General features: G+C 38.6%; 1 protein-coding gene across 4 annotated transcripts in view; it reads left to right on the top strand.

Moving 5' to 3' along the window:
• Positions 1–24,669, top strand: part of sno (strawberry notch) — a 205,929-nt gene that overhangs the window by 120,263 nt on the left and 60,997 nt on the right. For all 4 annotated transcript variants that reach the window (XM_067159301.2, XM_067159299.2, XM_067159300.2 and 1 more), the window contains exons 11-12: positions 3,538–3,698; positions 14,113–14,232. In XM_067159301.2, coding sequence (XP_067015402.2) covers positions 3,538–3,698; positions 14,113–14,232 — 281 coding nt within the window. The remainder of the gene's footprint in view (positions 1–3,537; positions 3,699–14,112; positions 14,233–24,669) is intronic.

Here is a 24,669-nt window from a genome sequence, read left to right as displayed (position 1 = left end):
TCTCCCAGGCATTGGTTAACAAATAGCTTGTGGCTCAGCTATTGTTGCTTTGTAGGTCTCAAATTCATAGAGTAAGACTTCATGTTATTCTTGAATACTTGTAGCCTGGTTTTCATCCTCAGCCCCTTGGATCTCCAGCTCAGGAGTAAATTTGCGAAGGTACCCCTGGCGTTATTGATATAGCTGTTAATGCCCTCTGTTGTCCCTCCATCTGTGGTGATGATCCTGCCAAAGTAGCTGAATTTGTCTACTTTTTTTATGACCTGTTCCCTGAATCTGTTTCGTGGTGTTCATGAACATTTTTGAACCGCATCTATTTCCTCTTTTCAGCACCGATTTTTAAACTTTGCTTTTGCAGCCTTGGTTTCTAGGTGTTTCAGCTTCATCACTATGTCCTGTAGGCTTGTGCTGGTAGGTAAAGTTTGTCCGCAAAATCCATGTCCTCAGTCGTTTGTTGAGTCTCCACTGTATTGCTCACAAACGGTTCATTGCATGTGTCATAATTAGGTCCAGTGCAATCAGGAACTGGATTGGTGGTAAAGATAGCCTTTGGGATAATAGTTCATTGTTTACTGTCTTGCACCAAAATATTCCTCTAACCACAAATCTTGCAGGATGTACCGATAACGAGAAATGTAATATTTTTCTTCTTTGGTTAGCAAGTTTCCACTATAAAACAGCAACAAGACCAACCATATTGTATAGTACAGTATGTTAGCATGTAAGTGAACAGTGTGAAAAAGTTTCATGGTTCTAAGATGGGCTGGTGGAGTCTGTTGGACGAAGTGAGAAACAACACATTCATGGGAGTTTAAGTCATGTCCATTGCTGACAAACTGTTCGTGAACAGGCTAAGTTGTTGTGAGATGCCCAGGTGATGGTGGTGGTGATTGTTGTTTTAAGGGGAAGTGCAACTAGGCAACCATCCTTTACTTAACACTAATCAGATGGATAAAATGGAAGGGATCCGACACTTTGATAAAATGAAGATATCAGCCAAACGAAGACAAGGGCCATGAAAGGCATGAAAGTGAAGGACTACCTACCCCTCGCAAACCTAATAGCGTCGGGGTCAGAAAATAACAAGAGGTAACCAAGAGAGGTCGGATAGGGTAGATGAAAGGGAGAAGCCTGACACAAGTAAATGGAAGCAATGCCAGGACTCAGCTAAGCGCCCTATGGTCCCCAACCCACTCTCCAAAGTTCAGAGCGTCTGGGGCCGCTTTTAGCCGCCTCTTACGACAGGCAGGGGATACCATGGGTGTTATTCTACCGCCCCCACCCACATGGGGATAGATGCCCAGAAGACCATAGGATTTACACAGTAATGGCAAAAGGAACTCAACTGAGAGTTTGAGTAAGACCTCGTCAAACTCGGATGTCTGCCTGCGGGAAGCCGAGTTGGATCAAATAATAACCTAGGGTGGTGTGAATTGGGCAAATTCATTCCAGGAAAGCTGACCCCCAAATGAAAAGTGAGAATGGTTAGAAGGAGCAAGGAGAATAATTCACTAGTGAAGATCATCATCGACCATCTCCAGTTGCACAGGTGTGGTGGACGAGCCCCCTCCATTTTTGTCCATGTACCATTGTTCTCTCGTAACCTTATCCCGATCTTGTCCTCTGTCCTCGACATCTTTCTTCACCAGATCGGTCCATTTTTCTTTGGGTCTGCCCCCTGGTCTTGTTTCTTTTAATTCTGTTTCATATTCTCTTGCAGTTCTACTTGCACTGATGCTTATATCCTTATTTCCAACGAATGTAATTTACATCTGAGAAGCAGTTTTATCCAATTTTTTCTTGTGAAATTTATTCTCATTGTAAATTCCACAAGGCATTCATTCATTGCTCTATCCTTATGCTTTTTTTAACTAGAAACTGTAAGTAAATATAATGTTCTGTTTATAAATATGCTTCCAAAGACAAGAGGAAGAAAATCTTGGAAATAGTCTTACAATATATGTAATTCTGGAAATTGATGATAGCCAAAATCTTATGCTTCAGAAGTGTTAGGGATGAATATACAATAAAGAATTTTCCACTACATCATCCTGAAACTTTTATTTCCTGCTAAAATTTTGTTAACTTAGATATTCCTTGTATGTCACCTACTGTTGTTTATTTACTATTCAACAGCTTTCTGTTTATATTAATTATGTGATATTACCCTTGTATATTATTTTTGGATTTAAAATGGGACGGGGCCGAATTCATAGACAGGACTTTACATAAGTGCGCCTTATAAGACAGATTTCATTTCATATTACCTACTTAAGTGTCTCGCTTATGTTGCAACAAGATGGAGGTTAATGATTTTGCTGAATATGTTGCATTTCATTCACAGAATTCTTTCCTTGTACACAATACAGTAGAGAAAGAAAATCCTGTTGAAATGTAATGTGACCAACAATTTAAAGAAGGTTTCGTTTTAGTAAAGTGAGAGTTATGAATATTCTTGTTCCTTTGTGTGAGAGAGTGAACATAACCTCTAGAGGACTCACTATCTCACCATTAATGAAGATATTGTTTTGAGATTTTATGCCACCTCTTAATTTCAGGTTATTATCATCATCATCATCATTACTGGTATTTCGCTTAATTCATTGGAAAAATGTTGCAAGTTGATAAGATATCAAGACTGTAGGCGTGCTGAGTTATAAGAAAAATGAACATGTTGCACTACCACCATTTATTTTAAGGTTAATTTGTGCTAATTATATCAGGTTAGTCAACCAATCATTTGCCGGATTATATCAGAAGTTTCTGAAACTATGGCATCGCACATCAAAACGTTTAATTCATGATGCAGCAGGCTTTCAAAATTTTCTGAGAATGTCCCTAGTCCCTACATGACTATCACAACGTAAGAGCTACGGATATATTTGTCAAATCATTAAAAGCGTTGTAAGGCTAGATATTCTATATTTGGATGAATATTTGTATAGGTTCGAGTACCTGGATAACTATAAACATATTAAGAAGAAACTTAGACTCGTGGCATTTTCGTAGTTTGCATTCTCCAAAACAAGTTTTTCCCACGTATTCGTAGGGCCTATTCTGATGAGAAACTGAGTCGGTCTGCTTGTTCTATATTGTGTGCATGTATTTCGACACAAGTTCTTGAAGGTGCCACCTCAGCTCGCTGTTTCGTTATCCATTCTGATAACAAGGTACAATATAGACTATCTTTTAACCTCAAAAATATTGCGCGTTGTCCTTCGATAAACAAAACACATAGATCATTCCACTATTCGGTAGCCAGAACTACATGATCCAGGAAGCATGGGCATAATATACAGCATTGCCCCATCTCCAGTGAATACTTGCTGTATCAGTGAGTGTGCTCTTTAAGGGCTGTCTATGAAATGTATACTCATGTAAGTGAATACTAATTATAAGTGATCCCTTATAACGTAAGGGTTCCACTTATGTATAAGTGCTGACTATGAATTCAGCCCTAAATCACATAGAAACCCTTTTAATGTTTGTACCTAATACTTGCTGATGCAGTATGATACGTGTAGTACCATATTACAGTGGGTGGAAGCTATGCAGAAATTTACTGAGGCTGCAGAACTCATTGATGCTGAGAATCGAATGAAGAAGACTATGTGGGGGCAGTTCTGGTCATCGCATCAGCGCTTTTTCAAGTACCTGTGTATTGCTGCCAAAGTAAACCATGCTGTTGTCACGGCAAGGTAAGAATTTTAATAGCTACTTAATTTTAGTGTCATCATGATTGTTTTTGTGTTTCGATGCTACATGAGAACATTTGAATCAAGTTTGAGCCACAACTTCCTTTTTTTTTTTCCCTCTGTGATCATCATTGCATGGGAAGTGCACTCTCACCTATCCTGGCCTTGGGTGCAAGGCCAGCTTGTTTGCAAGTGAATGCCCATCAAAAGATGCTTTTCTGAGTCCTGTGCTGTTCTCTTTTGTTGTGTATTTAATTGCGAAGTGTATTATGGGTCAGTAGAGAAATCACAATTTCACAAACATGATGGAAATACCGTATTTATGCAGATCCCCACATATTTTTTAAAGAAATTTGAGGTACGACATTGGGGTGCAGGTTTTATTTGCGTGAAGGTTGGCAACACGCTCTTGGTTCACTTAGTTTGCGATGTTTGGTGTGCAGTTATGCTTTGTGTAACTGCAGATGGAAGAAGACTTTTAATTCAAAACTGCCTTTACATTAACCCATTAACGCCTGAATTATTTTTTTCCAAATTTTTATTTGTTTTTTACATTATTATGACTCTAAGTAACACAAACACACTGAAAAAGAAATTTTTAATGTTATTCATCACTCAGTTTTGAAAATATTTGCCGTTACCATATGGCAACGCTAGGCGCTTCTACTACCTACTTATACTGGGTATCACTTTGATTAAAAATTTACACTCTAAATCATCAGCAGGCTACTATTCTACATTATTATTATTATTATTATTATTATTATTATTATTAAATGTAATACTACTAAAATGCAATAACAATTAGAACTTTACATTTGATATATTACACACATCACTTCTTTCTGTGTTTGTAAAACCACACGGTCTAGCCAGTATGAAAAGGAACAAAACAGTCGATGCACAATCCCACTCCACACTTCAAGCACATTGTTCTCACACTGGATTTACAGTTTTCATTAGCGCACCTTTTCCTCTTCTTTCCTTCTGTGTGCTGGACAAGGTGGTCAGTTTTATCAAGTCTTACAGAATCTGATATGCGGGCGCTAAGAGAGGTCCGTGAAACTGCTGGTCTTCCAGCTCCTTTTGGTACATTCTGGTATCTCTGGAGATAGATTGTAGCTATTTCTCTTTTGAAATCCAGCTGAGCAATTTTTTGTTTTCTCCCTTTATTGTATAAAATCCAGCTGTTTTGAACAGCCACATCTAGCATCCATGTGAACAAAGGCCAGTACCATTTTTTTCCCTCGTATCCCAATGCGATAGCAGGCAACATTCTGATCCATCTGGTCAGTGCCTCCCATAAAGGTGTTGTATTTGGCGACCAGCCTTGGCCTTGGAATCATTACAGTTCGCTTCTGCTGCTGTGAGTATCTCTTTACTTGACCGACTTCTTGTGCACCACATGAAGAAGAGATCATTGTTACCACGGAGTTATCCATCCACCGGACATAAAGCAGTCCATCATTCTTCTCTAATGCTGTCTCATAAGTCCCACGATCTGTTTTGGAAAATATTTGCTTGTTTTCCAGAGGACATCCTTTAGGAATTCGATTTTCTCGAACAGTACCAATGGCAGAATAGCCACAATACTTGAGAAATGAGAAAAGTCGTGCACTAGAAAATAAGTTGTCCATGAAAAAGGTGTAGCTTAGTTCTCTTTTCTCATCTGGAACTTCCTCAAGCAGAGCAAGTAGCGGACTTGCAGCCCTACCAAATAAGTTGTCATAGTCAGCATTAGATTTTGGTCCTTTACCCTGGTACAACTCAAAATTCACTAAATATCCCTCCTTGGTGTTCAGGCTCCAGATCTTGTATCCAAATCTAACGGGCTTACCACGAATGAATTGTTTGCACCCATGGCGGCCAAAATATTTCACCATACATTCATCAAATGATAGATGTTCCTCGGGTATGAAATTATCAATACATCTCTTCTTTAACTTTTCCATTATAGGCCTTATTTTCCATGCTTTATCATTAGGGTCAATTCTACAGTTGTCTGCAAAGTGCAAAAACCTACAGATTTGAAGAAATCGGTCTCTTCTCATTGACCGAGAAAATGCCAGGTTCTTCAAGTCATCATTCGAATCCCAGAAGTGCCTGTTAGAAGGCATGTTGTTGTAGCCACTGACATATAGAATGGCAATGAAGCAGCGTATTTCTTCTGCTGTTATCTTTGGGTCCTGATAATTCAAAAATAATGCTAGCGTCTGGTTTCCTCCACTAAATGTTCTACGAATTCTTCGTCTATAAACAATTCAAAAATTTCCATTACTGACAAGTGTTCATATCTTGAATAATCTGGAAGGGGGAATGCAGTAGGTTTTTCAATGTCAAAATCAGTTTCTTTCTCCCATCGCGTGTCGGATGTTTCCCTCTCAGCGACCCACTTGATAACATTTTCAGATATTGGGGTAGATATAATTTCAGGTGAAGCTGCCGCTAGTGTGGGTGGCTGTACCGATGGGCTGTACTCGTTTTCGTCCACACCTATTCTTTCTTCGTTGGATAACTTTATTTCAGCGTTAGCCAGTAATTGACGAGACGTCAGATTGTCAGCTAATCCACCTTCATCCTCGTTTCCAGAATCCTCATCTGTGTCTATATTTGGTATTGGTGGTTCAATAAACACATCACCGTCAATATCATCATTGTAAATGATGTCCAGTGCTTCAGCAAGTGAAAACTCGCTCCTAAAACAATAAAGCAAAATATACGTTTTACTGAGGATAAACGCCTAGTGTTACCATATGGTAAACTTGAAATTCGGAAGCCATAACTTCCACATGGTTTGAGTAAAATCATTTGTTATGGTCATAGAATGTATATTACACTATACAAATAAGTATAACACCAAAAAATAATCCATGTTATAATTATAAGCTTATAAAAATGCACTTACTCGAAGCGGATGTCCATTTTTGCTGCACATTCAGCGATAGCAATTTTTGAACTGTCTGTATCTTATTATTGTAACAAACACATCAATGAGCACTACATTGTCGTAAGCGCGGTTCCCTTACAGAGCGATAAGCAGTGGTACCAATCCTCCAGCACAACTGTTGAAAGTACAGTAACAGCTTTAATAATGTGTTACATGTTTTACCATATGGTAACGCTAGGCGTTAATGGGTTAAGAAAAAAAATTTACAGAGTAATTTAAATTAAAATTTTCTCGGCGTCGTGGTTGAACCCGTCTTCCAGAAGGTGCAGGGGTAGCTTTCCGCACTTTCACTCGCTTCGGTGTGTCTCCAGTTAGTTTCATAGTTGCTAAGTATGAGTGAAATCGTAATTCGTGAGTATTGATCGTTTTAAGGAACGCCACAATTTCACGTAGCAAGCAGTGCGTGGAAAAAAAGAATCTGCGATCACTGGCGATGCCGACAGTTGGCGAGAAAGCGTGGCTCAGAATTATAATCAGTTTGTACGCACCGAACAATATTGTCAATGCCGATGAAACTGCATTTTTTAAAATATCATGATCAAACGGACTTGTGGTTTTAAAGGAGATCACTGTACTGTGTTGCAATGCAAGCAAAAGTGAAAGAGATCCTCTCCTTGTCATAGGAAATTTTGATAAGCCACAATGTTTCCGTACAAGTACAAGCCATCTAAAAGCGCAAACAGTACAGTAATAAAAAAAAAAAAAAATAAGGCACTTGCGCAGGGGATCCGGCATAATTTGTCCTAGTCTTTGAATCTTTTCTTTCTTTCTTTCTTTCTTTCTTTCTTTCTTTCTTTCTTTCTTTCTTTCTTTCTTTCTTTCTTTCGCTCCTTGAGGTTATGTTTGTCAGTGAGTTTTCCAAATGCTTTATTTGAATCCTGTAAATGCACCTTGATGGATACATTTTGGAAACTTTTTTTTCCGCGGCATTTGAAAGGTTTACATCGCGAATCATTGTTAATTGCATGCAGTAATATGTCTTAGAATATTTTGTGACGCGGCAAGGGTTAGCATTTCTGAATTACGATTTGGCGGTTAATCAAAATCACTTAATTCAGTCATATTTCTGTGCCCCAACGACTTAGAATTAACGAGTTTTTATGGTATCGCAAAACTAACAAACGAGGTTGCAGGTGTGTCTGTTTCCAGTGTTTACATCGTACGAAAAGAATTTTCCACCACTGGTCGTGTTACTCTCCGAGTAAAAAAAGATTGCGTGTGAGAAGTGTTTTAGACGTGTAGTGTGACGAATTTGTAAGTAATTTAGACAGGATTCTAGTGAGGCAAGATACAAAGAATCTTCCGATCTACGGCGAATTGAGCCTATTGCAAGTTCAGATTAGTGAAATACCTGTCATGTAAGAAGGCTTACTTGCTAATTTTCATGGCAAATATATTCAAATATATTTTATAGCGGTGATAATGCACTTTTATCATCTTGCATGTGTTCGGGCAAAGTTGCGATATCCGTTACGTTCATATTTGTTTATGCCTACGTTACTCTTTCGCTGGAAGGAATTTTAATCTGATTTTTTTCAAATTTATCTTTCCTAAAATTGGGGTGCGGAGATTATTCGTGTAAATACCGGTACGTTGAACCTGTTTTTCTTTTTACACCCTTTTTTGAACTTTATTGATCATCATAATTACAACCCTTTCATCATTGCGAATTCATGCTGTAAGTGGATATTATGGCAGTGGACTGTACTTTGCGTAGAAATACAAGTGATTTTGAAGATCTTGTCATTTCATTTCAAATTTTTAAAAATTCTTGTTTTGTTCTTATGAGATGCCTGGAATGTAAGTCTGCTGATATACCGCAAACAGTACATTGCATTATTGGATCTTCATATTCTTATGAAACGGAACACATTGTGGTCGTTAGTGGTCATTCCCTAGGATGGGTGAACATAGGTAACAATATGAAGGCGTGCATTGTTTGTAATTTGTGTTGTTTTGATTTTTCACTATGAGTAGAAAAAATTAATGCTAAAATTTCACACCTCTATGGATTGGTATGTCTTAACTAGGTCCACCCAGAAAGTCTGAACACATTTCAAGGAAGATTCTCTGGGGTAATAGTGCTTATTAATACAGCAATTCATACACTTCATCATAAATTTCAGGGTACGAGAAGGGTTTTACCTGAGAAACCAGACAGTGTAGAGTTCTCACCAAAGAAATAATAGATCACTCTGGTCATCGATGGAAAATTTTCAATAGAAATCTCATAGGCATCTTTCACATATCATAAGAAACAAATAGGAATTTCTCACGGATGTTCACAAAATGCTGCTAAATTACTGTTGAAGTTAAAACCAGAACTTAGAAAATTCCATTGCATGGATGCCTACACTGCTGAACTCTACTAACACATGTTGCGTTCGCCAGCAGATGAAAGACTTTGCAGAAAGTTCTTATTTCATATGCTCTAATATTATTTTTATTTAACACTGTGTGTATCAAAGAGATTTGCATGGCCATTTAATGAATTTCTGGATTTATCTGTTGCTTATTGATCTTTTTTTTAACAAGTGTCTGCAGTTTGAGGAATTGTGTAAAGTTAAAATACACAAACATTTGTAGTACCGTATTTACGCGAATAATCCCCGGATATTTTTAAAAACATTTTGTGGCACGAAATTGGAGTGCGGGTTTTATTTGCGTCAAGGTTGCCAACAAGGTCCTGGCTCACTTAGTTTTCGATGCTGAGTGTACAGTTATGCTTTGTGCAGCCGTAGGTGGAAGAAAACTGTCCCCATATGTCATATTTAAACGGAAAACAATTCAGACTTTTAATTCTAATCTGACTTTACATTTTTTTTAAATAGTAACTTATTTTACAGTGTAATTGAAATTCAAATTTCTCCGCGTCACGATAGAACGCGTCTTCCGGAATGTGCAGGGGTAGCTTTCTGCACTTTCACTCACTTCTGTGTGTCTATAGTGTGTGTGTTTCATAGTTGAAAATAGAGTGAAATCGTAATTATTTTGTATTCAGCGTTTTAAGGAATGGCACAATATCACTTAGCAGGCAGTACGCGGAAAAGCAGAATCCGCAAAAACTGGCGAGGGTTGGCATTTCTGAAATACAAGATGGCTGTTAATTCGCAATCACGTAATTGGTAGTTTGATTTCTGTATTACAAAGACTTCGAATTAACAAGGTTTTACTGTATCACAAAACTAACATCAGATTTCGCCGGTTTGTCTATTTCAAGTGTGTACATTGCACAAAAAGAATTATCCACCACCGGTCGTGTTACTGTCCATTAAAAAGAGACCACGTGTGAGGAGTGTTTTAGGCCCGTATTCACCAACATCGGTAACTTTTGCTGTTATCTTAGATTTCCAAAACTTGGATATGTCATTATCTCGGATAACGCTCACTTCCGTATTTATTCACCACAGAATTTATTATCTTGGTTTACCAAAATTAAGTTTTTGTTTCAATCTGAGTTTCAACCGTAAATTTTTCATACTGACATATGGAAAGAAGTGACTGCGTTGTGTCACCACTATCGAATTGTAAACAAGTTTTGATTCCATTCGGGGTTTGCAAATAATTTGCATAAATTATGTCCGCTATTGAGCAGAAACGAAGAAAGAAGCCTAATATGACTTTCCAAGGGAGTGAATTGTTACTGAACTTGATGGCAGAAAACATTAATAAAGGGAATAAGAAAACCAATTATAGCCTGCACATTGTACGTCACTCAAAAAAATAAGGCAGTATTCTTTAATTCTTCATTTTAAGTCACCCAGTCGTGTACCGTACAAGATATTAGCTATAATCGAGAATTCATTTTAGGCTTACCTATGTGTTGGGAATTCCAGGTTATGTTTGGAAGCTTTAGATAACCTAAAATGTCTGAAAATTAGAGTCGTAGTAATCCTGGAAATATATTGCACGTTCTTTATCCATCTAGGACGTTTATTAATTGCATAATCTTGATCATATTACTCGTCGCTGTGATTTTATCTTTCAATTAGATATTCCATCCGCCTACGAGGGGCCATTTTGAAAGGCTATTATCTTTGATTTCCCATTTTACTAGTCAACCAATCTCCAGTAAAATTTTAAACCAAGATAATACCCGTTACCCGAGATAATGTTGTTCGTGAATTCTGGGTTTACGTAGCTTTAAACTGGGATAAAAGCATTTACTCACGTTAGTGGATACGGGCCTTAGACGTGGAGTGTGATGAACTCGTATGTAATTAAGGAGAGGATTCGAGTGATGCAAGATACAAAGAATCTTCCGATCTACAGCGAATCGAGCTTATTGCTAGTTCAGATTAATGAAATGCCTGTCACGTAAGTAGGCCTACTTGCTCATTTTCATGGAAAATGTATTTCATAGCAGTGATATTTGCGTAAAGACCACGTGGACCTCACGGAGTTTACGAAACATTCGTTTTTGGCCTACGTCACTCTTTCTATGGAAAGAATTTAAGTTCATTTCTTTTTTTTTTTTTTTTTTTTTTTTCAAAATTAGCTTTACTAAAATGAGGGTGCGGGCATTATTTGACGGCGGGGATTATTCTCATAAATGCGGTATTTGATTTGTAGAGAAGTGAAGAAACATCGAAAACCCAAAGTCCGCGCACACGCGCACGTGTACACCACCCCAGCCTGCTCTTTGCATTTTTCCATCGTACGACATCTGCTGTTCTGCTATGCTGTCTCCATGTCTCAGTTGCTGTTGTCTTACTGATTCAGCAATAATTTGGCGTTCACAAACCCTATAGTCTCCCACCTCTGTGACTTTTCTTTGACCTTTGTACTATCTCAGCTCGTGCACTAATTCTAACGAGTGATGGCTGCTTGTATGTCAAAACATATGTCTAGGCATACAGTTCCCAGGTGTATGGTTAATTAAACGTAATTTCTTTAGTCAAGTTTAAAAGCTTCACATTAAATCCATATTGAATCGAGAATCTAATGGGAACAAAAAAGTGGGGTTCACCTATTCAATACATTATAGTGTTATAAAATGAGTTATAACATTTTATTATTCATGGGACCGGCTTCGATGCTGGTGTGCATCATCTTCAGCCACAAACATACAATGAAAACTTAAGGTTGCAAAAACAATGCATAAAAGTGTACACAAATCTTATAAATTAATAGGAGTAATGATTTGATTAAAAACAAGTGGCGTGAACATTAACTTGCAACATTATCCTGCAAGTACACTCTTCTAAAAATATAGCACCAATTATCTTGAAGTTTTGTGTAAACGTCCTCTTAACAAGAGTTCACTGAATCTTAAAAACTTTGAATGATATGTGACTAGATTAACAATGAGCCGAGGACAATAATTTATATATCATTATCTTAAAAGTCCAACACCATATTTCCTTTTTCATGAGAATATATGTATGAAAGTCTTCTTGATGAACATACACAGAGTCTTGAAGTAAATGGTGCAAATGTTAAGGTGTTCAATCAAAAACATTTTGTTTTACCATTGATTGAAAAAGATCAGTTGTTAAAATAGCTTAACCAGTCAAGACTTAACAAATTGTAAATCTAAAGAGAACATGGAGGAACTTCAAACTCTTTTTTTACGTAGTAAAATGCACATCTTCTCCAACTTAAGAAATTGTGGCTGGATTTGGTCTACTAAGTATTCTGTAGCAAGTTTTTACATGCAAATGAGGCAGACACCTTGTTTTCCCAGGGTGCTAAACGACGTTCTTGGTTCAAAATGGGACCTCTGGCGGTGTGTATGATGTGTGTAATCAGATGTTAGAGAAGACACTTTAAGATAATTGGTGTTACATTTTTAGAAGAGTGTACTTTCAGGTTAATGTTACAAGTTAATGTTCACAGCTCATGTTTTTAATCAAGTCATTCCTCCTATCATTTATAGGATTTGTGTACACTTTTCTGCATTGTTTTTGCAACCTTAAGTTGTCATTGTATGTTTTTCTAATTTTGTGGTTGAAGATGATGCACACCAGCATCAAAACCAGTCCCATGAATAATAAAAAGTTATAATTCATTTTGTAACATTGTATTGTATTGAATAGGTGGACCCCACTTTTTTGTTCCCATTTTATTTCTTTATAGCCATTTTGGTTTTTGATACTTTTCTCAACATGTACCTTTGTACTTTGTATTAAGAGAGTTCGAAATCGCTTGCCTTGAGAACGATGAACAGATATTACCAGAATCATATTGGTCTGAGCCTGATATCTTTGACGACTTCATCGATGCTCTAGGTGACGGTGGAAATAAACGTTGTTGAAGATGATGTTATGGAATATATATTTTCCCTTTGTGCTTCAGATTAACTTATTTTCATGTTAGTAGAACAATTAATGAGATCCTGGTTATGATGAGGACTGGAAATCCCATCAACAACACAGAGGAATCCGCCTTTCTGTTGCATAGAAAATGGTAGGCTATTTACAATGCTCAATCGGCCGACACCGTTCAGTCTCAGGCTAAAATCACTATTATTTGCTGAGACGAAAGATATTCACATGAAAAGACCATATGCTGTAGTTGTGCCGAAATTTAGTAAGGTGAAACATACCAGTGTCAAAACCAAAAGTTAGATTTTTTCAAAAAGTGACCTTTTCATTTTATTTCATTGCCAGCGATTACAGAGCTGTTCTGATTTGCAAATATGTACACATATTGAAAATAATACATTTCACTAATTTCTTTACATTTTAAAATGTAAGTCTGAATGTGTAAAACACATGTTTCTTTTGTGGGGTACTCAGTGCCCCAGTGTACAGTTCCAGGGTTAATATCTTTCCAGTGCTTCTCATATCTTGCATGAGAAGAGGAAATTCATATACTATATTGTCTGATAGATATGTTCCTAGTTCTTTTTCCTGTATTTACCAAGCTTTCTCCTTATCCTTCATATTTCACATGTTGAAATGGATGCTCAGCAAGTGTGAAATTCAAACCAAGGATGGATAAACTCATCAGGAGCTGAGAAGAGACAACCCATCTACTTGAAGACGCCAGTGTATGAGGATGTGCAGATGACCCTTGTTTACATTTATCGACTTCCTATGCGGATCTTTTATATACTGTCCTGTTTTATGTTCCTTTTTTTTTCACGCACTCTGCTGATAAGTTTCTTGTTTGTTCCTTTCCATTCCTTAAACATGTATTTCATAACTCTCTTGAATGAATACTGTTATAATGACTTGTTTCTTTTGCTGTATGTATTCATTTAATTTGTTGGGAAGAGGATATATTACGATAATTTGTAAGCTGTTTTCTGTAAAATGTTTCTTTGTCTGTAAGCTGGTGACTGCGGGTAACTCCTGTGAAGTGTTTGAAAGGATTTGGACTTTTTATTAATAAATTTTGAAAATATTGATATTAACTTCCTAATATTTTTTTAATTTTGGGACACAAATGTGTAAATGATAACAAGAACTTGTGGAGATTACAGGATAATCTTGTGAAGTTATTATAGCCAGTTTTCATTTACAGGGAGGCAGTTAAATGTGGAAAATGTGTAGTGATTGGTCTTCAGTCGACGGGTGAAGCACGAACCTTGGAGCAGTTGGAACGAGATGATGGTGAATTATCCGATTTCGTTTCGACAGCAAAGTGAGTTTTTTTGTTTTTAATAATCCTGTAATCGTTTGAAAAATATTTCCTCTGAAGTTTCAGTGGTGTTTTTCTTATTTTATTTTAAAAATTGAAATACAGAACTAGGAATATTAAGAACAGGTACAGAAGTTGATCACTTTGATTATACAGTAGTGGTCATGTATACATTTTATAGGTATTTTTCATATAGGTCTTATCTTATACTAATTACAACTGATTTGCATCATTGTTGCATGTATTTGCTCTTCTTTCATGTCAGTACAACGGAAATCTGTAATAGTGAGTACGACATATAACAATAACTCTGTTATAACGACTGGTTTTTTTATGTTCCTTGAAAATTTGTATATTGAACTGTGTAATATCCTTCCGTCACAATGAGAAGAACCCTTCCATTACTTTTTCAGTTATTATGAGTGATATAGCATCCATAATTTTTCCATTCTCGGTATTTATCCTGCACTCCAACGATTATATTCAATTCGATTGATTTTTTGTTTTGATTTCTCGCTATGTGTACTTGTGAGCTGTATCGTCAATATTCGAAGGCGCTGCAGATGTTGACTTGTGTAGACAAACCAAGTTTGAAACAAAAGCGGCGAACATGTTTTTGTAATAAATCATGTGGCAAAAACAGCTGTTATACTCCGCGCTGCTTTACTTCTAAATTGACGTTTTGATCGATTTTTGCTCTGATTGGTGGTTATGCGCTGAAACATAAGCATTCAACGAATCGTGAGCTGCCATTCATATCGCCTTATATCGGCAGAGTGCAATCTCGAAACCTCGTTGCCAACTGTAATATTTACATTCACCACTTGATTCACCTATCTCGCTCAGCGTGTATGGTATTCGGTACGGTTCACGATCTTTTGCATTTTTCTTCAGTTCATCAGGATCTTAAAAAATGTGGCATTGAGGAGGGAGATACTACAAACAGAACAGTGTTCAGAAGGAAAATTGCAGAGGTGACAAATCTTTTCGTAGAGAAACCTAAGTGAACAAGAAGGGTGTTCTCGGATGAGAAAGGAGCAAAGGTGAGCTAGAGAATGAAGGAGTATTTGCGTAAAAAGGAAAAAACATCAGCAGTTAAGGAAGTTGTATAATCAGCCCATAGGTGGTTGAAATGATAAAAAAAAAAAAAAAAAAATACCCCCTGTGGGTGAGGGACACAGAAAAAGAATGCACCCACGGTATCCCCTGACTGTCGTAAGAGGCTACTAAAGGGGCGACCAAGTAGGATCAAATTAGAACCATGAAACTACTTGTGATTAGTACCACCATTCGGGGAACGCCATGCGCGTAGTATCACTGTGTTTTGTACCAAATAGGTTTGTAATTAGTAGCAAACGAGGGCTCGACGGCTTTTACAATACCTGTGATTAGTAGCACCATATGAGCGACACTGTGGGACGAGGGAACCCATCGTTCTGGCTTGCCTATGATTAGTACCCTATGAGGAACACCAAGGGATAGTAAAAGTCCCTGTGGTTAGTACACTTAAGTGATGAACATCATAGGTTTGTGTTGCCTGTAAATGGCGCCGCAATGTGCGAAACGGCGTAGGTCTGTAATACATGTGTGAATTTCATTACCTGTGAGTAGTACCAAAATTTGTGGAATACTGCGAGTCTACGCTACTCTTTATTAGTACCACAACATGACAAATACCATGGTTCTACTTTGCTAGCGATAAGTACCATTGTTCGTGGCCGCCGATTTTGGACTCCTTTTGACTAAAAATATTATTGATTATTGTGCTATAGAAGCAGTCCCTTGGTCAGTACTACTATTGTTCTGTGCATGTGAGGCACTGTAGGTCAGTTCCACTGATCATTTTAATTTCATAATCATTCATTCTTCGTCCTCACGTTTTGAATTGTGGTCAGTGGATGATTTGGGGCTTTTAATTTGTCATTTCATTTCGTACCATTAGGGGCCGATGACCTCTATGTTAGGCCCCTTTAAACAACAAGCATCATCATAGTCATAAATAAAAAATAAAGGAATCTGGTTAATTATTTTTAAGAGATCGCTTTTGAAGCTTCCACAGTATATTTACTGCTATTTGTGTGGCCTCGGATACCTTGTGCAAGTGTTTTAATTTGACGCCAACCGACTGCTTGCTCATCGATTTTTGGCGTTCCATTTTACTCTTGGCCTGCTAGATAGCAGAGTAAATTGAATCTCTCTCTCTTGGGTGTCTATGACCAGCTTTTAATTGATTTTGTCAGCTGGATACCAAATGTGTCACCAGAGATCTTTTTCATGCCGACATCGTACAGTTTGGAGTGACAAATGGCCTTTCTTCTACCCTTCAAAAATCGGACTGCCTCTGCCAAGTTTCAGCCCACTATCTCGGGATCCGGAGGCTTACACTCTACCACTGATCCACAGAGGGAGCTAATATATTTACTTACTATTTATCATACATACACAATACTGTAGAACCTTGATAATTCAAAATCGGTTAATTCAAAATCTCGCCTAATTTGAAGCAGCTCTCGTTCCTGGAAATATGAGGTATGGTTTTGCATGCTATTTAACACTAGGATTACCAAACACTCTTTCTACCTACTTTTACCGAAGCGGTCATTTTGACCGATAGTGGCACGTATTCGTTTCTTGAGGATATTGGTGCCAGAAAAAGGTTCAAATTGAGTATAAAAACATCATAGACCATAATATAATTATCATGCATGTTTTGTAAAACACTATTATGAATAAATAAATAAATAAATAAATAAATAAACAAATAAGTACTCTAGTAAGGCAGAATGTTCTTCTTACACACTTTAGCTTACATCATATACATATATGCATGCATGTCATTTTCTGCTTTTCACCTTATTTGTCGCATTGTACACGCACACTTTGCTTGGTCACCTTTGAAGTGAACTTAAACACAGACCAGTTTTCTACAGATTGCATACCTTTCAGTTGCCTTATTCCCATTGCACACTTCTTCCCTGATTGATGAAAAACTCAGCAAGACGCAATAATACGGGTTCACTTAGGGTCCGATCGGTGGGTCGCGTTTCATCTTTTCCAAGATAGGGAAAACCGTTTACAACATACTTGGCTTCCACATCGACATCAACCAAAATTTCATACCAAACTTTTCTGGTTTATTGGCCATATACTGCATAAATGGGCATCTAGCTTTCGATGGAAAGAGTTGTTCATCCACGGTAATGTTCTCACTTGGTCTGAGGCAAATATTAAAATTAGATATAAATTTGTCCCACACAACAGATACAAGCACCAGTCTATCAATTTTCAGGTGATCCCTGCTGGTAGATTTCCCATCGAATACAAGAAACATCATGATATCCAGTAAACAGTTTCGTGCCACAGTTTAGGAGAAAATTCCAGGACCCCACTTCTGTGACCACAGATCGAGAACGTTCGTATCAGCTCCATACGTTCCGCGTGCGTATACAATACCAATGACAGCGTCCAATTCTTCCAAAGAAAGTGTCCGTTCAGTATTGTTCAGAACTTCGCGGGCTCCAACCTCATATCATTCGATGTGGCGCAGCTTGGATTCGTCAATAAAAAGACAAGCTGTAGCGGAACAGGTTCCTTCAACGTGGCATTTTGCATGTTCTGTGGGATCTCGGACTTCCCTCAGTACATTTTACTGTCCTGACTGCCTGGCAGGCTTTGTAGATCAACAAAAGTCCGCACTGTTTCATCCAAAGCGACTTCTTCCTCGCCGACCGTCATATGTTGACTTACCACAGCGTATGCTCGGCCGTCTGTAGATGATATCGTGCTCCTTGCCAGTAAATTCATTATCTTCCTTAGTGTTTCCTTCACCTGCAAAATATAATACCAAACTTACTTACACTGTGCACAGAATTACGTAAATACAAAATGACTAACTTTAAATAGGCTTACCTTTGTCATCAGCTGCTTTGCTAGAGTGCGTTCGTCGCCATTTGGCGGGTAGTTCCCTGACCTTTGAGGTCAAAGGCTGCTGTGTGATGTTATGTTCACATGGAAATTCTACAGGCTCGACGCAACTAGAATCCCTATCCAAACTATTTCTGTTTTTCAAGTTATACACGTCTTCGCAATTGGGAACATGCATCATTTTCAAAAATATTTTTTTTGAAAAGTACACCAATGAAATAGTACGTAAACGTATTACATTGTGGTATGTTGCCTTGTTTTCTACCATTAAAAAAATATTTAATAGTGCCTTTCCGCAAGGCGAGTGAAACGGCCTCTGACGTAAGCGGCGCGCTGTGACGTCACGATCCAGTACCGCATGGAGCTCTACCAGCCGTTGTGCATCAGCCGTTGCTAAAAGCCGATCGTTTATTATTCATGATAGCGAATAACTTCGAAATGACAGAAGAAAGGTTCAAAACAGCACAGTCAGACAATCTACCATGTGTAGATGTCATCATTCTTGAAAAATGTGACTTTTGTGGCCGCAGAAATTAGCGGATAACAAGCAAGTTTGTAAGTGGCGTCTTTTATATATGTGCAATGTACTGTAACCCATAGTATTAGGATAACAACGAACCTGGATAGATATCACATCACTTTCAATATTTCCTTCTGGACTGATTCCCCTATTAAAGAATAACATTACATTTTCGGGCTTTCAGCATTAGTAAAGTAAGAAATCGGATTTCAGCACTAACATAAACATATAGGTAGCTTTATAGTACTAGTCCGCTTCTGTGGTGTAGTGGTTAATGTGTGCCACTTCCGGAGGCCCGGTTTCGATTCCCGGCTCTGCCATGAAAGTTGAAAACAAATAGTACGAGGGCTGGAACGGGGTCTACTCAGCCTCGGGAGGTCAACTGAGTAGAAGGGTTTCGAATCCCACCTCAGCCATCCTCGAAGTGGTTTTTCGTATTTTCCTACTTCTCCTCCAGGCACCTAAGGCCACGGCCGTTTCCTTCCCTCTTCCTTGTCTATCCCTTCCGATCCTCCCATCCTCCAACAAGACCCCTGTTGAGCATAACAGGTGAGGCCGCCTGGGCGAGGTAATGGCCCTCCTCACCAGTTTCATCACCATACTCAAAGTCTCACGTTCCAGGACACTGCCCTTGAAGTGGTAGAGGTGAAATCCCTCGCTGAGTCCGAGAGAAAACCAACCCTGAAGGATAAACTGATTAAGAAAGAAAGAAAGAAAGAAAGAAAGAAAGAAAGATCATAGTACTGTAGGTCTATAACCTATCATTTCTAAAAAAATATATATTTATGGTTGGGGCAACTGGCCTACCCACTTCCGGACCCCTGAAAGAGAATTAAATATCTTGGTGGAGGGAAAAAGTTAAACATGAAGAAGATAAATATGACTTCATCTAGTTTTCACAAGTTGGGCTGAGTGGTTCAGACGGTTGAGGTGCTGGCCTTCTGACCCCAACTTGGCAGGTTCGATCCTGGTTCAGTCCGGTGGTAGTTGAAGGTGCTCAAATACGTCAGCCTCGTGTCGGTAGATTTACTGGCACGTAAAAGAACTCCTGCAGGACTAAATTCCTGCACATCGGCGTCTCCGAAAATCGTAGAAGTAGTTAGCGGGGCGTGAAGCCAATAACATTAATTACATTTGGCTTTTAACAAGCTGAGCATATCAGGAAAGAAAAGTGTCCTGGTGACATTTTAATCGCTCAATACAGGAATGTCTTTGGGTGCTGTGACTTTTACTTTTTTTGTTTTTTTTGTTTTTGCTGTTTGCTTTACGTCACACCGTCACATATAGGTCTTATGGCGACGATGGGACAGGAAAGGCCTAGGAATGGGTACAAAGCGGCCGTGGCCTTAGGTACAGCCTCAGCATTTGCCTGGTGTGAAAATGGGAAACCACGGAAAACCATCTTCAGGGCTGCCAGCAGTGGGGTTCAAAACCTTCTATCTCCCGGATGCGAGCTCACAGCTGCGCGCTCCTAACCGCACGGCCAACTCGCGCGGTATTTTTACCCTTCGGTTTATTGACTTGGCTTGTATAACCTAAAACTTAGGCCAAGTTGGATAATATTTTAAACACCTACATCACTATTTTCACCTGTGTGCAATTATGTTATTTATTTCATTAATATTATGATAATTATTATAATTGAGCATTGTTAACTTATAAGACCCCAACAAACAAGCATTGGTTTTGTGTAGAGTTATACATTTGTTAAATTCACGTTGTTTCCTTTCATGATGTACACGCCTATTCTTTGTTACATTATAGACTATTTAGATATAGCCTAAATTTCTTTACCAATTAAGCTCTTCAATAAAGACATACATAACTGTCCCATGCCAAGATATATTGGTAGAATTAGAGCTGTCAAAATGGTTCATATCCCCTTTGATTTATTATCTTGACATAGATCACCCAAAACATAGGTTAGGTTTGGAGAATACTTTAATAATCAGCATTATTTAATGCACTGTTTATTACTTTCATATTAGAAGATGTAATTGAAGCATTTAAATAAAGGATCACACATTAAAATTTAAAGTTTTACCACTAGAACAGCTGACATGGAAAAATGATTTGAAAATTCAAACAAATTCATCTTACGTTAAAATCTTCAAAAAAATAAACTGTAGACTTTTCCGATATATCACCAGCATTTTTCCGGCTCGCCAAAATCCATTTCTCCCTAGTTTTAGCGTTTTTGGAATATGTATAAACAATTTGTTTGGTATGGTATGCGATGTGCTATTGCACATCGGAACTCTACACCATTTATAAGTTTTCTGCCTCACTGTCTGCGCAGGATTCATTTTAAGTCTAAAATATACCACTCAGATTATTATCCGATGTATAGACCTCGAATTTAATCATACTAGACACTAACATAAAGTAGAAATACGCGAAGTGTATCCTGCTTCTCACAGCACACTATGTGTTATTTCGTCTGCTAATTCAGTCAACCTGTACGATGACGTCAGACCAATGAGTCGCGTACTTGCGTGACGTGACATTTTCGTAGATTTTTATCATGTTTGGAGTTATTATTTGTACATTCTGATCACATTTTTGAATTCTGCACGAAATTTTGAATCAGATTAGCATATTTTTAATTAAAACCCCGGATCTTGCATGTTCCCTATTATAGAGGTGTAAATCGGTGTCAGATTCATCGCATGATTGTGATGAGGAAATGATATGCTTTTGCTTCAGAATTTCGCCATCCATTTGCAGACTACACGAAAATAGGTTTCTTCAGGGTAATTACAAACAATCGGGAAATCTAGTTTGAATGTTTGTAACGAATGAACACTACAATTGACTGCTCGTTACGATTGCACACCTTTCATTACTGAACAAATACTGACTATACTTTCCTGTCAGTGTACTTGTATCATTGTTTGAAAAGAGCCAAGAGCTGTCCAATTGCAGCAAAACAATAAGTTCTATTCGATACTACGGTAATAAAGTACACTGTAACAGCTTGTTAGAATGATATCCCGTTCTAAATGAATGCCACAAAAGTCTGATCGGCTAGCTACTGCAATACCGGTCAAAATGACCGTCCGGTAAAAGTAGGTATATGACCTCATAGCGCTGACTAGAAAGGCGTTACGGGTTTTTGAAGCTATATGCCGAAAAGTAGACTTAATACCAATAAAAGCCACCAAAGGGTTTGTATGTTCTAACCGTATAACAAGAATGATAGAGAAAACAAAACTGAAAACGGTCATTTTGACCGGTGCGGTAAACCTAGTGTTAAATTGTTTAATTCGAAATAGGGATAATTCGTCATTCGAAGAACAATTAGTGTCCCACTTCCAAAATTCAGACTTTTAATTCAAAACTGCCTTTACATTATAAATAGTATTTTGTAGAGTAATTTAAATTCAAAATTTATCCGCGTCATGACAGAACCCGTCTTCCGGAAGGTACGGGGATAGTTTTCCGCACATTAACTCACTTTGGTTTGTCTACAGTGTGCTTCATATTTGCTGTGTTCAGTGAAATCTCTCTTTTTGTATTCAGCGTTTTAAGGAACGTCGCGTCACGTAGCAGGCAGTGTGCGGAGAAGCAGAATCCACTAATACTGGCGATGCCGACTGTTGGCAGAAAAGTGTGGCTTGTATAATCAATTCGTGCACACCAAAGAATATTATCAGTGCCGATGAGGCCACGTTGGTCTTTTTAATGCCGATCCCAAATGGACATGGCTTTAAAGGAGTAAAGTGCCAGCCAGGAAATCGTAAAAGGGTGGGGGTCATTGTACTGTGTTGCAATGCACGTGGAAGGGAGAGACTTACTCCCCTCGTTACAGGAATGTTCGATAAGCTGCAATGTTTCAAGAGCGTCGGGCACTTTCTGCACTTTGTTGGATACATTTTGGAAAAAGTTTTTTTTTTAATGGCATTTGAAATGTATAAACTGTGAACCAAGGTTAATTGCATGCAGTACCGGTCTTAGAATATTTTGTGACGCAGCGAGGGTTGGCATTTCTGAATTAAGAGTTGGCGGTTAATTCAAAATCACGTAATTTGAAGTCTGCTTTTTGCGTTCCAACAAGGTTTTACTGTATATGTTGAACAGGGTTCAAAAAGGATCCAACTTCTTCCATCAAGTATGGGACAAGGGACTTCCTCAGAAGGGTAAAGGCTTATCTCCTGCCCATCATGACGTATAGTCTGGAGAGTTGTGTCATGCATAAAAGAGAATTAAGTTAACTGCAAGCTTGTGAAATGAAGTTCCCTAGATTTGCTGTACAGAAAACAAGGAAGGACAGAATTACTCACATACAAAGAGACCTGCAGGTCAACCTTACTATGGAAGAAAGGCTGAGTGTTGCAAGGCTGACGTGGCTAGGTCACATTAAGCAGATGCGGGAGACTCGAAGTCCAAGGATTTTGAAAAATCATTCCATTACAAAGACCGTTTGTTCACCCTAGAAAAAGGTGATTAGTCCAATTAAGTGAGGACTTACAGAAGAGAGAAGAAACGTGGGATGTTCTAGAGAGAGAAGCAGGATACCAGGACCATAATAAATGGAGGCATATCGTTCTTAAGCATCCTACCCGGCTTGATGGAAGGAATTCATGACTAGAATATGTACAGCAAATGCAACTGTGAAGTTCAAACCAAAGTAGGAGACTCAAAAGAATTTAAATTTAGAACAGGACTGAGCCAAGGGTGTGTGCTGTCACCTCTCCAGTTCATTATCATGGATGAAACACTCAAAGAAATTGAAAAAGAACATTTAGAAGGAACAGTAAAAGCATGGTGCTGATGACATCGTGCTGTTTGGTGAAGAGGAAGTGCAAGAACAGGTGGAATGAAGTGATTGAAGAATAGGAAATGAAAAATTACCAGGAAGAGAACAAACCTGTTGTTTGGTGAAGAAATGGAAATGGAGGTTTAACAGTCCAGGGAAAACCACCAGAGGTAGTAAGAACATTTCAGTACCTCCGGGGTGTGATATTGAAACATGGAAGAGTGGCACAGGACATCATCATTCCGTGTCCGGTCAGCATTTCCAAAATGTAGCAACTCCGATGGCCTTGTTGTTCGCCTCGATCAGGTCCTGTGTAGTGCAGGGATGTTCTAGTAGGGGACAGATGAGCAAATAGGGTAGGGCAGGTAATTTCCTGGAGCTAGCTCTTCCTTTGCAGGAGTATCAGGCAGCAGCATGCTCCTCCACCTGGTGATGCGGTTAGACTCAGGTGTTCCTACCAGTGGTTGAGTCCTGGTGATGAAGCTCTTTCTTGACGTCAGTCAACAGACTACAGCCTGGTGATCATGCAGTGGGTGGCGAGAATCATTAGTCTGCTTTGTCCTCTCTGCATCAGCAGCAACAGCCCTTCTGATAGAGAGGGGAGCTATTCCATCAGTCGGGTAGAGTTTGTCAACTGGAGTTGGCTTCAGACATCCCGACAAGATACGTACGGTCTCGTTGATTGCAATGTCAATCTCCTTGGTGTGAGTGGATGCACTCCACACAGGTGAAGCATACTCTGCAGCGGACACACACAAAGCAAGAGCAGAGGTTCTCAGGACGTGAGGGCTTGCTCCCCAGGTGGTGGCTGTGAGCTTTCTCAAAATATTGTTCCGTGAACTAACTTTCAGCCTGATGTTGTAGCAATGTTTCTTGAAGGACAGTGTTCGGTCAAGAGTAACACCTAGATACACAGGTGTTGGACAATGTTCTAGTCGTTTGCCTTGCCATATAATGTCCAGTTCCCGCCGAGCTTCTCTATTCCTTAAGTGAAATGCGCACACCTGAGTCTTGTTGGGATTTGGCTTTAGATGATTGCCTTCATAGTAAGAGCCAAGAGAATCTAGTGCAGAAGTCAACTTTTCCTCCACCTCTTCAAATGTCTTTCCTTGGGTAGCCACTGCAGTATCGGTGGCATAGATGAAAAGTTTTGTATGTTCCATTATGGGCTGATCATTAGTGTAAATGTTAAAGAGCACAGGGGCTAGCACACTGCCTTGATGTAAACCGTCAACAC

The sequence above is a fragment of the Anabrus simplex genome, chromosome X (assembly GCF_040414725.1).
Source record: "Anabrus simplex isolate iqAnaSimp1 chromosome X, ASM4041472v1, whole genome shotgun sequence".
Lineage (NCBI taxonomy): Eukaryota > Metazoa > Arthropoda > Insecta > Orthoptera > Tettigoniidae > Anabrus > Anabrus simplex.
Note: the sequence above shows the minus strand (reverse complement) of the source record. Positions and strands in the feature narration are given on the sequence as shown.